Source organism: Nothobranchius furzeri, chromosome 10 (assembly GCF_043380555.1).
Source record: "Nothobranchius furzeri strain GRZ-AD chromosome 10, NfurGRZ-RIMD1, whole genome shotgun sequence".
Lineage (NCBI taxonomy): Eukaryota > Metazoa > Chordata > Actinopteri > Cyprinodontiformes > Nothobranchiidae > Nothobranchius > Nothobranchius furzeri.
Genome location: NC_091750.1, coordinates 34,254,680 through 34,269,778, shown reverse-complemented (window position 1 = coordinate 34,269,778; position 15,099 = coordinate 34,254,680). Strand labels below are relative to the sequence as shown.

Genomic DNA, 15,099 nt, shown 5'->3' with positions numbered 1-15,099 from the left:
GTCCTTTCTCTCCTTACATCAGACTTGCAAAGTGACCATAGTGGACCACCATTCAGCCACGGAGTCCTTCATGAAGCACATGGAGAACGAGTATCGGGTGAGAGGAGGCTGTCCTGGAGATTGGGTGTGGATTGTGCCACCGATGTCAGGGAGCATCACGCCAGTTTTTCATCAAGAGATGCTCAACTACCGCCTCACCCCCTCCTATGAGTACCAGGTCAGGATTTTCACGTCTTCAACAAACACTTCTAGTCTGAATGTTCTTATTCAACACGTTCTCACTCCCAGCGCGTCAGAAACAAACGCTTGGTCAGCCACCCTCCGCCTCAGACCCCAGATGCCAAAAGTGCCTTTTTTTCATCACTTATGTGTGAAAAGGGTTTTTCCCTTTTCTGACTGCAGATCCCAATGCAGCGTTACACTGACGTGATGGGATGTCCGCTGATGCGGCACCGAACCAGCTCGTTTAACCGCACCTAAACCTCAACGTTTTACTATTTATAACCTCACCCTCATCCTAACCTTAACCCTCTTGCTACCTAAAACGTTACTCTACTGTGATCAAGCGTCTGCTTCCCACGCATTCTGACTGAATTTTTGTATTTGCCGCCCAAGGGGAACGTTAGAACGTACCATCTGGCGAGGGGGAGGTTACACATACCCTCTACTTGTCTGTGAAGGTTCTCAGTCATCCAGGTCATTGTGGTTTAAGGAGCTTTGAAAGAAAAGCGCCTGGACTTCTTTGAGTTACTTGAAGACGTTTCACCTCTCATCCGAGAGGCTTCTTCAGTTCTGAGGTCAAATGGTGGAGAGTCCCAGATTCAAACCCAGTGGGAGTTTCCCCCGAAGAGGGAACAAAAGACCCCCTGATGATCTTCTATGAGCCAAGGTGTGAGGGTGGGTGTGGGTCCTATTCAGCCAGAGTTTCGGGTGAGCTCATTGTGAAGCCTGGCCCCACCCTATCATGTGAATTCCTGAGGTCAGATGGCCCAGGATATGCGTGGGCGTTGAGGCATCTGGGAAGGGATCTCAGAACTGGATTATAGATGGAAGACGGTTGGTGTCTTCCATCTATACCCTCTACTTTTAACCTCCACCTTGGTAGTTGAAACCTGCCCCTTGCGTTGCCTCGGTCCAAACCCGACCAATGACGAGGCGGCTCCCGGTGTTCACTTCATAGAGCCGTCTTTTAGAGCGACCAACACATCACTAATGTGTTCGCTAGCAAGATGGTTAAGGATAGGATAGGGGCGAGGGGAAGGTTAAATAAGAGGATAAGGCTAGGGTGAGGCATGGACGTAATTTTTGGGGGGGACAGGGGGGACATGTCCCCCCACTTTTTCCAAAGTCAAGTTTTGACCCCTGCACTTTTTACCATCCAAAAACAATATTACGCTATATTAAATTGACACTGGTTGAGCTCTAGGACCAAGCAGAAAACAACCATTTGAGTTGAAGCCTGTTTCCCATCAGAACATACTGTAAAGATCTCTATGCACCCCCCCCCCCCCACCCGTGTCCCCCCCACTTCTAAAGTGAAAATTACGTCCATGGGGTGAGGTACAATGAGCTTGTTTGGTGCCCTGGCTGCGGACATCCCATTCTGTCAGTGTAACGCTGCGTTGGGATCTGCAGTCAGATAAGGGAAAAACCCCTTTTCGCACGTAAGTGATGAAAAAGGACACTTTTGGCGTCAGGGGTCTGAGGCGGAGGGTGGCTGACCACGCGTTTGTTTTTGACGCGCTGGGAGTGAGAACGTGTTGTCTTATTTTGTAATTGATAATCCATGAGGACTGCAAATTAGACTTTTGAATTAGAGAACATCTTAATTAAACACCATTTTCTTACTTTCCCCGTGTGCAAAAGCCTGATCCTTGGCACACACACGTGTGGAAAGGAGTCAACGGGACTCCCACAAAGAAAAGGGCCATCGGATTCAAGAAGCTTGCTAAGTGAGTGTGTCTTCTTTCCTTCATTAGATCAAAATGTTTCCTTCTAATCCTCTTTTCTCAGTTATAGAACCGAGAGCACGTTGCAACCCCAAATGTCAAAGATAATGAATTAAGTGTAAATGTAAATTTAAACGGGAAATCACTTTCCTGACAGAAGTTAGCCCACGAGAGGTAGGCTAACGTACTCAGCAGTGAAATTCATCCAATCAACCCCTCTGGGAGTAATCAGAGTTCTGTCAGTGTTTTCTTTTCTGTTTTTCACCCCTCTGCACTTGTGCGCATGTATGATCTGCTATTAAAATAATTGCCCCGAGGCTATTACAAGCAAAGTAATCAAAACTGTCATCCATCCGTAGCTGCCTGCAACCGCAGCTCAATAACAAAAGCTTCATGGCAGGAGGCAGCGAGATGGCAAACTGTGCCTTCAAATCACTTTCTCCTGGATGCTTCAGATGCTTGTGTGGTGTTCTCCCTGCATGTCAGTCAGCGTCTCTCTCATCACATTCTGCAGGGCTGTGAAGTTTTCGGCAAAGCTCATGGGCCAAGCCATGGCCAAGAGGGTGAAAGCCACCATACTGTTTGCCACCGAAACGGGCAAATCACAAGACTACGCCAAAACCCTCTGTGAAATCTTCAAGCACGCCTTTGACGCAAAGGTATGCTTGCACCTTCCTTGCATCACTGTTGCCAAGAGTTAAGCAAGGGGTTTGAATTCACCAGTATCTGATTTTAAAGGGACAACTCAAAAAAAACAAACCTCCCCACGTCTCTCTGCTTGCTGACTGATGAAGCCATGGAGATGGCAGCTGAGTACAGATGACGAAAGGGTTGAAAAAGTGTGTATTTGTCACGTCTTTTTTTATTTCCTCCTCGTCCAGTAAACCGCCAGAGGTCAGAGGCGAGACTTAGCCGTCGAAGCGTTGAGCGGTTCAGTTGTTTAAGTCAACACCCTGGAGCCACGCAGGCTGTGCAGATCTGTCAACAACAAACAGCAAAAGATGCCCTCAGTCATCCACTCCATGCTTTCGCTCTTAATTTCCTCTTTCACTTTCCCAGTGTGATCAATCACAAGACACACACACACACACGTGTGTGTGTGTCACTGAGAGTGGGTGTGTCTAAGCAGAGGGCAGATGTGAACGCCTGTGGCAAATCTTTCTTGTTGTCGGGCGAAAGCCTGTTTTCTCTTCACGCCTGTGTGTGTGTGTGTGTGTGTGTGTGTGTGTGTGTGTGTGTGTGTGTGTGTGTGTGTGTGTGTGTGTGCGTGTGAGTGTGTGTGTGTGTGTGTGTGTGTGTGTGTGTGCGTGTGTGTGTGTGTGGCAGCAGCATATTATCATCTCGTTAGAGGCGAGGACAGAGTGGTCGTTACGACCCACTCCTCTGCCAGCGGCTGTGTGTTCAGCCTGAATTTGCACGCTCGGGGCGTCTGTCGTACGGAGCGTGCTGCGAGATGAAGAGGAGACCTTTGAAGTGGCTGAGATCCGTCCACATGCTGATCTCCTGTGCTTGCAGGTCATGTCCATGGATGAGTACGACGTGGTGCACCTGGAGCACGAGACTCTCGTTTTAGTGGTGACCAGCACATTTGGGAATGGTGATCCACCTGAAAACGGCGAGGTGCGTGGCAAACGTTCATGCATTCTCATCAGTTCACCAGAGTTTTAACCTTTTTTTGTGCCGGTGTAGAAATTTGGAGCCGCCTTAATGGAGATGCGCCACCCAACGTCCAACATGGAGGACAGAAAGTGAGCTGAACTTTGTAACCAGGATTCTGTCGTCATGTACGTTCATCTACATCATCAGTCTGTTTATTTATTTTTTTGTCTCAACCAGGAGCTACAAGGTCCGTTTCAACAGCGTGTCTTCTCACTCAGACACTCGGAAGTCCTCTAGCGATGAGCCAGAGGCCAGGATCAACTTTGAGAGTACCGGACCTCTGGCCAACGTCAGGTGAATAAATCTGACAGAAACTTTTGTAAAACAACGGTGTTTTCTACGATGGCGCCGGTCCAAAAAGTGATATTTTAAATGCTTTAAACCAAACTACAGAAACACATGATCATGAAATGAATTTAATTAAAACTTGGAGTTTTCTTTACAATGAAATCATGCTTAAGGAATCCTGCAGAAGCTGTAATAGCCGTCATGAGAACATTTATCCAGTTTGCTATCAACAGGTTCTCTTATATGGGTTCCTTTACTGTTATTATCAGCTGTTCCTGCAGGTCTGTTATCTTTCCTACTGTCACTTTTCAAGCTGTTGTGACACAATGCTGCATTTGAGGAACTGAGAATGAAGTCAGATCTTTAACTTCCAGCATTTTTTCCCCAAAATGATCAGCTAATCTTCGCAGACTGGTTCATTGGTAATCTACCTGTTTTGTAACTGGAGCTGACGATTTGAAACGGACTGATGTCTGACTTCTGGAGGCATTTCCTTTTACTGCTTTCCAAATCTGAAGTTTAAATTTCCCCGCGTTCGGTTGCTATCAAATGCAGCATTGTTCCGATCTGAATTCACAAGTCACTGCTTTCATCCAGTCGTTTGTTGTTTCAGTCAGCCTATCACTACCTTTCCACTCCACTGGTGCCCGCCTGCAGGTTTGGAAGTCTGTTCCCCCTTTTTAACGTTTCCGCTCTCTGGCTCCACTCAGCCGGCGTGCCCGGCTCTTATCTGACCTCACCACTCGATCTACCGTGTACTTACATCCTCGAGGCTACTAGGACATTTCTAAAACTTTGCTTCCAGATATTTGCACTTTTAGCAAAAGTGTTGAAAAACGAACCCTAAATGCTGAGTGTGTTTAGAAAAAGCCAGAATTCAGTTTTTGATCACGTTTGGGTATTTTATTGTTAATGAGCACTTTGTAAAGGGAGTCCAGATCTTTGGGCTCGTTCCATGACAGTAACATACCCGTTACTTCACAATAATATCATGTCATGGCTTTTTTTTCTTATAAATTAATAATTATTAGGCATTTAATGACTTTTTTCTGTCATAATTAAAAAATAAAATCTCCTTAGCTGATTATGTTTCTGTCATGGTTGCAGGAAAATACGACTCAACGGCAGGCAAGTGAAAAAGCAGACTGATGGTGGAAGAATAAACTCTTTATATCGACAGAACCAAACACGAACGTATCCCCGGAGCCACGGAAAGAGACGGGAATCAAACAAAATGAGAGCGAGAAAGGAAAAACAGAATTCCAGTAACTAAACACACCAAAGGGCATTGTGAATAAATAGTTGACGGAGTGGCTTTTAAAATTTCAGTCTATGAAAAGCTGATATAACACGTCATAAGAAAAGACACACCCCCTTACATTAGCATGTCCTAATCCACTTCAACATCAGGCAACGTGTAAATGTTGGTCGCAGTAATGCTGACCGCTAGCTTGAGCTACTGCTAATGGATTTGCCGGACCAGAGGAAAACAACAAAGAAGAATGTCAGAGTGCACGTGTAACATTCCAGGATGTACTGGGAATATCCAGACAGTGAATGAATGCTGGATGGATCCATAGCCTGCCAACAGAGCTATGTGGATACTGTACACAGCTGTACACTCATCTCTAGCTTCCCGTAGTGCCGTGAAGCCATCAGGAGAAACCGACCAATCAGCACACAGCTCATTGAATTTTCATGCACATGTCAAGTGGGCGGGGCAAATCAGTCTTTCCATTGTTGAGCTTTATTATTGGGTTGTGATTGGTCCTTCATCAGGGCTCCTTGGCCATTTTGAGCCTCAGAAAAGTGTCTTATTCTATAGAGACTCAACTAACGGTTTCCAGTCGTACAAATAAAAGTTATTCCAGTCCCCCTTTAAAGATTAAAAGTTCAACATTTTTAAAAACTGCATTCAGTAATTATCTCACATTTTGTAGATTGGCTTCTTCGGTATGACCTCAGTATGACCTCTGTATGACCTCAGAATGACCTCTGTATGACCTCAGTATGACCTCTGTATGACCTCAGAATGACCTCTGTATGACCTCAGTATGACCTCAGTATGATCTCAGTGTGACCTCAGCTCAGTGTGACCTCAGTATGACCTCTATATGACCTCAGTATGACCTCTGTATGACCTCAGTATGACCTCTGTATGACCTCAGTGTGACCTCAGTATGACCTCTGTATGACCTCAGTGTGACCTCAGTATGACCTCAGTGTGACCTCAGTATGACCTCCGTGTGACCTCTGTATGACCTCAGTATGACCTCTGTATGACCTCAGTATGACCTCCGTGTGACCTCAGTGTGACCTCTGTGTGACCTCAGTATGACCTCAGTATGACCTCAGTGTGACCTCAGTATGACCTCTGTATGACATCAGTATGACCTCAGTATGACCTCAGTGTGACCTCAGTATGACCTAAGTATGACCTCTGTATGACATCAGTATGACCTCAGTATGACCTCAGTGTGACCTCAGTGTGACCTCAGTATGACCTCAGTGTGACCTCTGTATGACCTCAGTATGACCTCAGTATGACAGCTAATCCTTGAAGAGAAAGTAGATTTCCTCAATCTTAAAACAACAGCAGTAGCTCAGGTGGTAGAGCGGGTTGCCTCATTGTCAGCGGATCATGGTTCGATTTCCTGCCAGGGTTATCCTGCTGTTGTGTCCTTGGGCAAGACACTTCACCCAACTTGCCCGTGTTAGTGGTGGTCAGAGGGGCCAACGGCACCAAATGGCAGCCTCGCCTCAGTCAGACCTCCCCAGGGCGGCTGTGGCTACAAAGTAGCTCACCATCACTAGCAGTGTGTGAATGTGAGAGTGTGTGAAAGCGTCTTAGCGTGTCCTAAACAAGCGCTATGTAAGTTAGATGATTATTATTATTATTAACTTGTTTCCAAATGATTTGCTTGAAACAATATAAAACCAATCAGGTTGCGTTTGCTTAAGCTTATATACAGTTTCAGGGGCTGTTTTATGTTGCGTAGTTTAGCTGTCAGTTAGGCTGTGTTACTCCAAACTGAGGTCGATCAGAAAGCTATCTACAACAGGCAAGACCGACTGTGTATAACCTAAAAGTAAAGCTGTAATTCATCATAAAGATGTTCTATCATATTAAAGTCAGGGCTCTAGGCAGACAGCTCACGTTCCTCCACAGCTAGCTTGCCCATCCATTAGGACACTGGAATGACCTGATTTGGTAAGGTGCGCCAGTACTTTTGGACACGTTGCATACATTTTACAGAGAAGATGCTGAAACAACAACAAATTGTTGGTTTCTTTCTTCACAGTGCAACAAAGTGCCACCAAAAAGTGATTAATGTCATGTTTACGCCAATCTAAACATCGACCGGACACGTATTTGTAAACCATGAAGCTGTTTTCAACCATTGAGGACAAATTACAAACACGGGCTGATGCTTTGCAGCTCTGATTTGTAACTGTCCGTGTGTTTTCTTCGTGTGGATGTGCTTCTGTTTAGGTTTTCAGTGTTTGGCCTTGGCTCCAGGGCCTACCCACACTTCTGCGCCTTTGCCCACGCTGTGGACACGCTGTTTGAGGAGCTGGGGGGGGAGCGCATCCTACGCATGGGAGAAGGAGACGAGCTGTGTGGCCAGGAGGAATCCTTCAGAACGTGGGCCAAAAAAGTTTTTAAGGTTGGTTCGTTGGGCTGAGACCCGCGAAGCTGAAGGGTCAGTTTGGAAAAATGCAATTTTGGAGTTTTTATTTTCCTAACCTTTATTTAAAAACCGGTTTGTTGGTTATTTTAAATCTAATTTGATTTGATTTCCCGTTTTTAAAGTTTTGTGCCTGCTCTGTGGAGGCAGTACGTTAAAGCTCTTTGGTCGTGCACAACCTTGAGACCGTGGAAACACTTGTTCCTGTCTGATTTCTAGAGTGCTAAAATGATTGAGTGCTTTAGTTTTCTACACTGGAGCTCTGACAGATGGCTTTTTTGGTAACGAGGAGAGATTTTTGATGTGGCTGTGTCGTTACGCTTCAAGGCTGCATGTGATGTGTTCTGCGTTGGCGATGATGTGAACATCGAGAAGGCCAACAACTCCTTGATCAGCAACGACCGCAGCTGGAAGCAGAGCAAGTTTCGCTTAACGTACACAGCTGAGGCCCCGGCCCTCACAGACGGTAAGGAGCCCCGTGTGACCCCCTACTTCTGGTGACCTTATGATAAATCTACAAAACGTCCTGATGAGAACAAAACCACTAATTTACCTGTGTCTCCGTTGCTGCATCACCTGGAGCGCTGACCTGTGGCTCAGCTGGGGGAAAACACTAGAATGCAAGTTTGAGAGCTGCACTAATAAAATGCTGTACGTGCGGTTTGGGATAATCCAACACATCTGCGTGTGTTTTCTTTGGGGGAATCACAATTACAAAAGTATGCCGGGATGGGAATTTCAGTGCATTTACGTTTAACTGACTGTTTAAAATAACTGCAAATTACTGATAAATATTCCCTGCAGCTCGTGCATTTTACCAGTTTAATGTTTTGGCAATAAAAGGAGAGAACTGTAATTCATCAGAGGAAACTGTGCTTTCTGTCCGGTGACAACCCACGCAGCCTCTCACGTAGGAGTCAAGGTTGGAACCTGCAGCGATATCGCCGTCGTGCAAAAGCCTTTGCCTCACTAGAGTAAACGCTGTGTACATGAACACATGTAGCACCAAATAGTGGTCAGATTAAAGGTGTGGAATACCAAAAAACATTTTTAAAATCTGAGTTTTCACGTATGCTGAACGTGAAGATAGTCACCAAGCCTAACTCCTGCATTAGCTTCTGATAGAAAACAGACAATGACAGTCTACGTCACACTGTCACGAACATTCATGGACTCCCCCAAGGCTGTTGTTGGTTCAGCGTGCAGCAAACGCTAGCGAATGTCCCAGCTAATAGAAACTAACCATTAGCATTAGCAACTCCACCACACAGCAGAACTCCTCCAGGCTGGTGTTATTTGCTGAGATAAAACATCAACGTTGCAAGTCGGTGATAGAGGTGTTGCAGTCATCCAGTCAGAGGCAAGATGTCCAAACATCAGGAAATAAGACTCCAAAACCTGCCGCCTGAAGCTCAGCCGAGTGTTCCTCACAAGGCCTTCATCCCTACGAGAGACCTTCGCAAATGTGTGGATTACACCAGAGTCCCACGCCTTTAACAGAACGATGTGTCTGCTTTGGGATGAAAACAACTCGATAGCAAGAAAAAGGTATATGTTGTCCTAGAGGAGGAACTGTCTTGCTTTGCGTGAGATGATTTTATTTTTCTAACCGTGTGAAACATCAGACAAGTGCCAGAAGGTCATTTGTGTTCAAGATGAAGACGTGAGCATGACGCTTTGCTTTGAAAGATGGGTAGCAACTACAAACAAGTCTTTTAGTTTACTGCGATGCTCGACAACATCACATCTAGTCTGCTAATAACATTCTCTGGAAAGGTTACAATTAGCATGATGCTCGCAGCGCGCCCACACACTAAATACCTTCGTTTCATTGTGTGTCTGGGCAGCCCCTCTTTAGAAATTAATCAGCCTGTTGGTGTGCACTAAACCTGAATTCAGACCCACTCATTTATTGTATTTGTGCTAAATTAGACGTCGATTTGTCTGAAATTCTGAACCTAATGTAAAAGCAGCTGTTTGTCTGTTTGTGGGAAAGCATTTAGAAGTTTGCAAACAGATCGAATCTAGAGTTATTTGTGTAATCTAATTGGATGTCTTGCTGTCTTTTAGCTTTATACAGCATTCACAAGAAGAAAGTTTACGGAGCAAAGATGATAGAAGCACAAAATTTACAAAGTCCCAAATCCAAGTGAGTATGCACACAAAACGCCTTTCGCAAATCAATCGTAACGAATCGGTCCGTTTTGATGAAACTCTGCATCCAACTTCTGCTTACGCTGGTGTGTGAACCGAAGGAAACAGACTGAAAAGCGTTTTTTTTTCTTCATCTCTCCTTGTAAATCTCTTCAGTCGCTCCACCATACTAGTGCGGCTCCACACAAACAACCACGACAGCCTGAGCTACAAGCCCGGCGACCATCTGGGCATCTTCCCTGGCAACCACGAGGACCTGGTGACGGCGCTCATAGATAAACTGGAGGACGCGCCGCCTGTCAATCAGATCGTCAAAGTGGAGTTCCTGGAAGAGAGGAACACTGCCCTAGGTGGGTGATGTTAGGAGCAACGCCATGCGTCTGTGTGAATGCAGTAGGTGTGTAGTCGGGAAGGATGCTGTTCCAAACCTTGGCACCAAGTCAGACTAGAAGGTTTCACCACCAAGTCGCACTTACACGAGGTGTCTCTGCCCAGAAATCCTCCAGTGTAGCTGCATGTTGGCAGTTGTGGTGACACTGAGTGATGCAACAGTGATATTTGCTGTGTGACTGTGAAGGATGCGTTTTTTCTTTATTTCTCTGGTCAATCAAAGCGTTCGATCAGACGAGCAGCCACTTATTTGATCAAATCCTGTTTTTACTGTTTCCAACGGCGACGATGCTGCACGCAAACACCAGATTGTTTTTGTTTGTGTTTTACGAGCACGAGCTGAGTAATAGAGCGAAGATTGCCTCCCCTTCTAGAAATTACAGCCGGGTAAAACAGTCTGCCGGGTCTATTGACTACATTCTTGTACTATTTCTGAACAACTTTGTCAAAAAGTCCAATAAAACTCAGGGAATAGAAACTAAATTAATGAAGTAAACTGTTCTCTCACTGACCCCTCCCCCCCCAGCTAGGATGACCGGCTCCAATCCAATCCAATCCAATCCAATTTTATTTATAAAGCGCATTCACAAGGCATTACAACCAAACAAGGCGCTGTACATTAAAAATGTTGTTTAATTAAACCGGCAAAAAAAGTTTATACAAACATGTCGAACACAGATAAAAGATAAAAAGGAAATACAACAAAATTCCCAAAACAAACAGCAAAAATCAATAAAACACAGGGAGAATAAAAAATTAGAAAAACATAAAAAAAAATAACCTCAATACTACGGAAGTTGATATTGTGAAGTCCATTTTTAAACAGTGCAGATGTCAGTGAGGTTCATAATTATGTTGTATAAGCTAGGTTGAAGTAGTGAGTTTTCAGGCGTGATTTAAAAATGCTAGCTGTTGGTGCTAGCCTCACTAGCAGTGGTAATGCGTTCCACAGCTTCGGTGCACAGACAGAGAAAGCCCTCTCTCCACGGCTTTTTAAACGTGCATTGGGAACAGCTAGGAGGAGCTTATCTTCAGACCTGAGAGCACGCGGCGGGTTGTAGTAATGGACAAGTTCACACAGATATGGAGGAGCTTGATGGTTCAAGGATTTGTAAGTGAGAAGCATAATTTTGAAGTTTATCCTGAACTGCACGGGCAACCAGTGGAGAGATTTCAGAATTGGAGAAATGTGTTGTCTTCTATCAGCTCCAGTCAGCAACCTAGCTGCTGAATTCTGGACCAGCTGAAGTCTAGAAAGAGCTGCTTTACTGATGCCATATAAGCAGGAGTTAGAGTAATCCAGCCTTGAGGTGATAAAAGTGTGGACCACCGATTTCAGAAGATGGACACTCAGGATGTGCTTTAGTTTCGAGATGCGTCTTAGTTGGTAAAAACATGATTTAACTGTGTTATTGACCTGGGCATCCATCTTCAGAGCCTGGTCCATTTTTACTCCAAGGTTGGAGATTACAGAGGATACATTAGGTGAGAGATAGTTGAGGTCAGGTTGATGAGTCGCCGTGGTACTGTAAGGACTGAAAACGATTAAGTCAGTTTTGGAGTCATTAAGATGGAGGAAGTTGTCAGCTAGTCATTGCTTGACCTCAAGGATACAATCAGACAGAACTTTCGTTGATTGAGTTGGCTTAAATGAAAAATAGATTTGACAGTCGTCAGCGTAAAGATGGTATGAGACAGCGTGCTTTCTGAAAACGGCTCCTAAGGGCAGTACATAGAGGTTGAACAGTAACGGGCCGAGAATTGAACCTTGTGGGACACCCCAACATAGAGGCTGTGACTCGGATGAACAGCCATCCAACATGACCCTATCCAACATGGCTCTTCATCTCTGGCTCGGGTCTTCCACCAGAGATCTGGGAGCTTTGGGTTATACAGCCTAGCTGGTCCCAGAGCTGTGCTCTTCTGGGCTGAGGTGTCAGATGTTTAACCAGATATTTGTTGGATCCACTTCTCCGGTGTGGAAGTCACATCCATGAGAGCTCCGATGATCGGTGGCAGTAGCCTACGTCTTCCAGGTTCCTTCTAGCTGTTCCCCGAGCTGTTGGCATTCCTCCAGTTCCTCGTGTTCATTTTTCCTGATGTCTCCATCATTTGGGACGGCCACATCGATCACAGCGGCTGTCCTCTGCTGCTTGTTGGAACGTGGATGACACATGATCTCCACCACCACAGATGCTTTTGTACATCAGCCTTTCCTGTCTCAGCTGTGAGGTGCTGGATAGTTTCTGGAGAGCCTGGTGCTCGAGGTCTGCAGTTCCCTTAGAGTTGCCCTCAACTGCAATTTTGAAATATGATCATTTTGGTCCACTGACACGTGTTTTGTGTTCAGAAGTTCTAAATATGCAGAAAAGTAAACATCATTTTCATATTATTGTTAAAGAATGAGTGGGACTAATTCTTGTGGCACTCAAGTACGTCCAGTTTGGCAACTTTTACCAACATCTTAAAGATGAACCATTTGTGCTTGTAACTAAGTAAACCAATGCCCTTTGGAAATCCCGTTCCCTTTCCTTGATGTTTTTGTTAAATATTTCAGTTATTTCAGTCAACTGTGTCAGAGGTCCCTGATGTTTACATGGCAACACACCGGTCAGCCCGGACCAGGTCTGTAGGACATGAGCTTCACCTCATCAGAAAAATGACTAAAAACAGGCTCATTGCACATGTTTTAGGCCTTTATTTTATGACGGTGGCACAGGAGTTAAGAGCTCGCCCCGTAATCGGAAGGTTGCAGGTTTGAGCCCCGCTCAGTCTGTCGCTGTCGTTGTGTCCTTGGGCAAGACACTTAACCCACCTTGCCTGCTGGTGGTGGTCGGAGGGACCGGTGGCGCCAGTGCTCGGCAGCCTCGCCTCTGTCAGTGCGCCCCAGGGCAGCTGTGGCTACATCGTAGCTCATCATCACCAGTGTGTGAATGTGTGTGTGAATGGGTGAATGACTGAATGTGTTGTAAAGCGCCTTGGGGGTTTCAAGAACTCTAGAAGGCGCTATATCAAATACAGGCCATTTACCATTTACCATTTAAAATGCAACCGTCTTGCAGTGGAACATCGAATGAATGACACGTTTCATGGTGAGGGTGGGTTATGTGGATTTCAGGCTGCAGCTGGCATTTTGCAAATCTGTGCTCAGCTAATGTGACAGCTGTTTCAACTCAGAAACTCATGTTACATGAATTGAATTCTTGGAGGCAGACTGATCTGACAGGGATGCGAAGAGAAAAGTAAAGATATTGTAAGCTTTCTTGTGTATCTGACCAAGTCCAGAACTGCTTCCCAAGAAAGTAAATTTAACAGTAAATGACCTAAACGAAGAAACAGCTCCGATAAGACCTTTAAATATGAATAAAAACCGAGAACGAAGCTAAAAGGGTTGAAAGAATCGGAACTGAATCAGCTGGTGTGAATTGAGCGGCTTTTCCCTCTTTCTTGTCTGCAGGCGTGATCAGTAACTGGACTCAGGAGACTCGTATTCCTCCTTGCACTATTTACCAAGCTTTCCAATTCTTCCTGGACATCACCACTCCGCCGACTCCGGTGCTGCTGCAGCAGTTTGCTGCTCTGGCAACCGATGAGCAACAGAAAAAGAAACTAGAGATCCTCAGTAAGGTAAATGCACTCAGCTGTCAGTGCTGCAATGAAAACCAGCATCTATTGAGCTGTTGCATTGATCGCTTAGTGTCCACAGTTGTACGTCAGTCCTTATAACGTACTCTGAATCCCAACTGACAGCCATGCATGTGTGGGATTCATTTGCTTTTTAAAGAGTGTTTTTAAACGCAAAGTGATTTAAATACATTTAACATGTTTTTAAGCATCAACGATAAACGAGGGAGACGTTTTTATTCTCTGATTTGGTGCATGGTTGGAAATCCATACAGTAGGAGTCAGCTGGCGCCAAATTAAAGCGGCTGATTGCTCTAACCCGGCGTCATTACGCTTTGCTATGCCTCTCACTATTCAGTCTCCATTTTTGTCAGTGTGTGGAAAAGTCTTGATGAAGCCAAACGGTGACTCACACCTGGAGTCACTAAAGCAAGAAGAAAAGCTGGAAATGAGAAAACATGAAATATTACAGCAAACAAGCGGCACAGCAGAGACATTTGTTTAAAGACTACAGCCGAGCATCAGAGAGCAGAAACACATAGGAGGGAGTCTTTGTTTCTGCAAGGTTCATCTGTTCTCCAAGGCTGGAAATCACAGGCTTCAAAGTCCTTCTGCTCTTCGTTTCCTGCTAATTATGTTTCAGCTGCTTCTAGCTGTGTTTTGGGGACAGAATGAAGTCAACGCACGAGTATCGTGTTGCTCATCAACGGCCCACGAACAAAGCAGAGTTTCCGGGGGTATTTTTCCAAGCCTGGTGGCGGGGTTTGTAATTCATCCCACCCAAACGTCAGCGATGACACACTAAAGGGTTTGGCATTGAACGGTGAATGCTCTGCTTGTGGCCGCCTCCTGCTCTCCAAGTCAGGAGTGTCGACTGATCTAGGAAGAGTCAGATCTCGTCTTGTCTTTCTGTCACTTTAGATGGAACAAAGCAGGAATGATGGCTCCGAAACGTAGCCGCTCATCTGCTTCCTCTTTTGTCTCAGGGCTTGCAGGAGTACGAGGAGTGGAAATGGTACAACAATCCCACGCTTGTGGAGGTGCTGGAGGAGTTTCCTTCCATCCAGATGCCCTCCACTCTGCTGCTCACCCAGCTGCCCCTGCTGCAGGCTCGCTACTACTCCATCAGCTCCTCTCCTGACCTGTACTCAGGGGAGATCCACCTCACAGTGGCGGTGGTCTCCTACCGTACCAGAGGTCAGATCCTACCGGAAACCTCCACCTTTATCTCTGTTGAACTGTTATTTGCTTTAAAAATTTCATGTGGCTTTTTTTTCACCTTCCTGCTAAGTTTACTTTTATTTTTAACATTTTTATTTGCTTATGAGTCCAACTCAGAAGTTTCA

The 15,099-nt window shown here is 45.4% G+C and overlaps 1 protein-coding gene across 2 annotated transcripts in view; it reads left to right on the top strand.

Annotated features, from left to right (window-relative positions):
- nos1 (nitric oxide synthase 1 (neuronal)) overlaps positions 1 to 15,099 on the top strand; it is a 59,393-nt gene that overhangs the window by 33,583 nt on the left and 10,711 nt on the right. For both annotated transcript variants that reach the window (XM_015960540.3, XM_015960541.3), the window contains exons 12-23: positions 23 to 217; positions 1,867 to 1,952; positions 2,464 to 2,608; positions 3,465 to 3,569; positions 3,639 to 3,697; positions 3,786 to 3,902; positions 7,390 to 7,564; positions 7,913 to 8,051; positions 9,656 to 9,734; positions 9,896 to 10,089; positions 13,587 to 13,756; positions 14,740 to 14,950. In XM_015960540.3, coding sequence (XP_015816026.3) covers positions 23 to 217; positions 1,867 to 1,952; positions 2,464 to 2,608; positions 3,465 to 3,569; positions 3,639 to 3,697; positions 3,786 to 3,902; positions 7,390 to 7,564; positions 7,913 to 8,051; positions 9,656 to 9,734; positions 9,896 to 10,089; positions 13,587 to 13,756; positions 14,740 to 14,950 — 1,675 coding nt within the window. The remainder of the gene's footprint in view (positions 1 to 22; positions 218 to 1,866; positions 1,953 to 2,463; positions 2,609 to 3,464; positions 3,570 to 3,638; positions 3,698 to 3,785; positions 3,903 to 7,389; positions 7,565 to 7,912; positions 8,052 to 9,655; positions 9,735 to 9,895; positions 10,090 to 13,586; positions 13,757 to 14,739; positions 14,951 to 15,099) is intronic.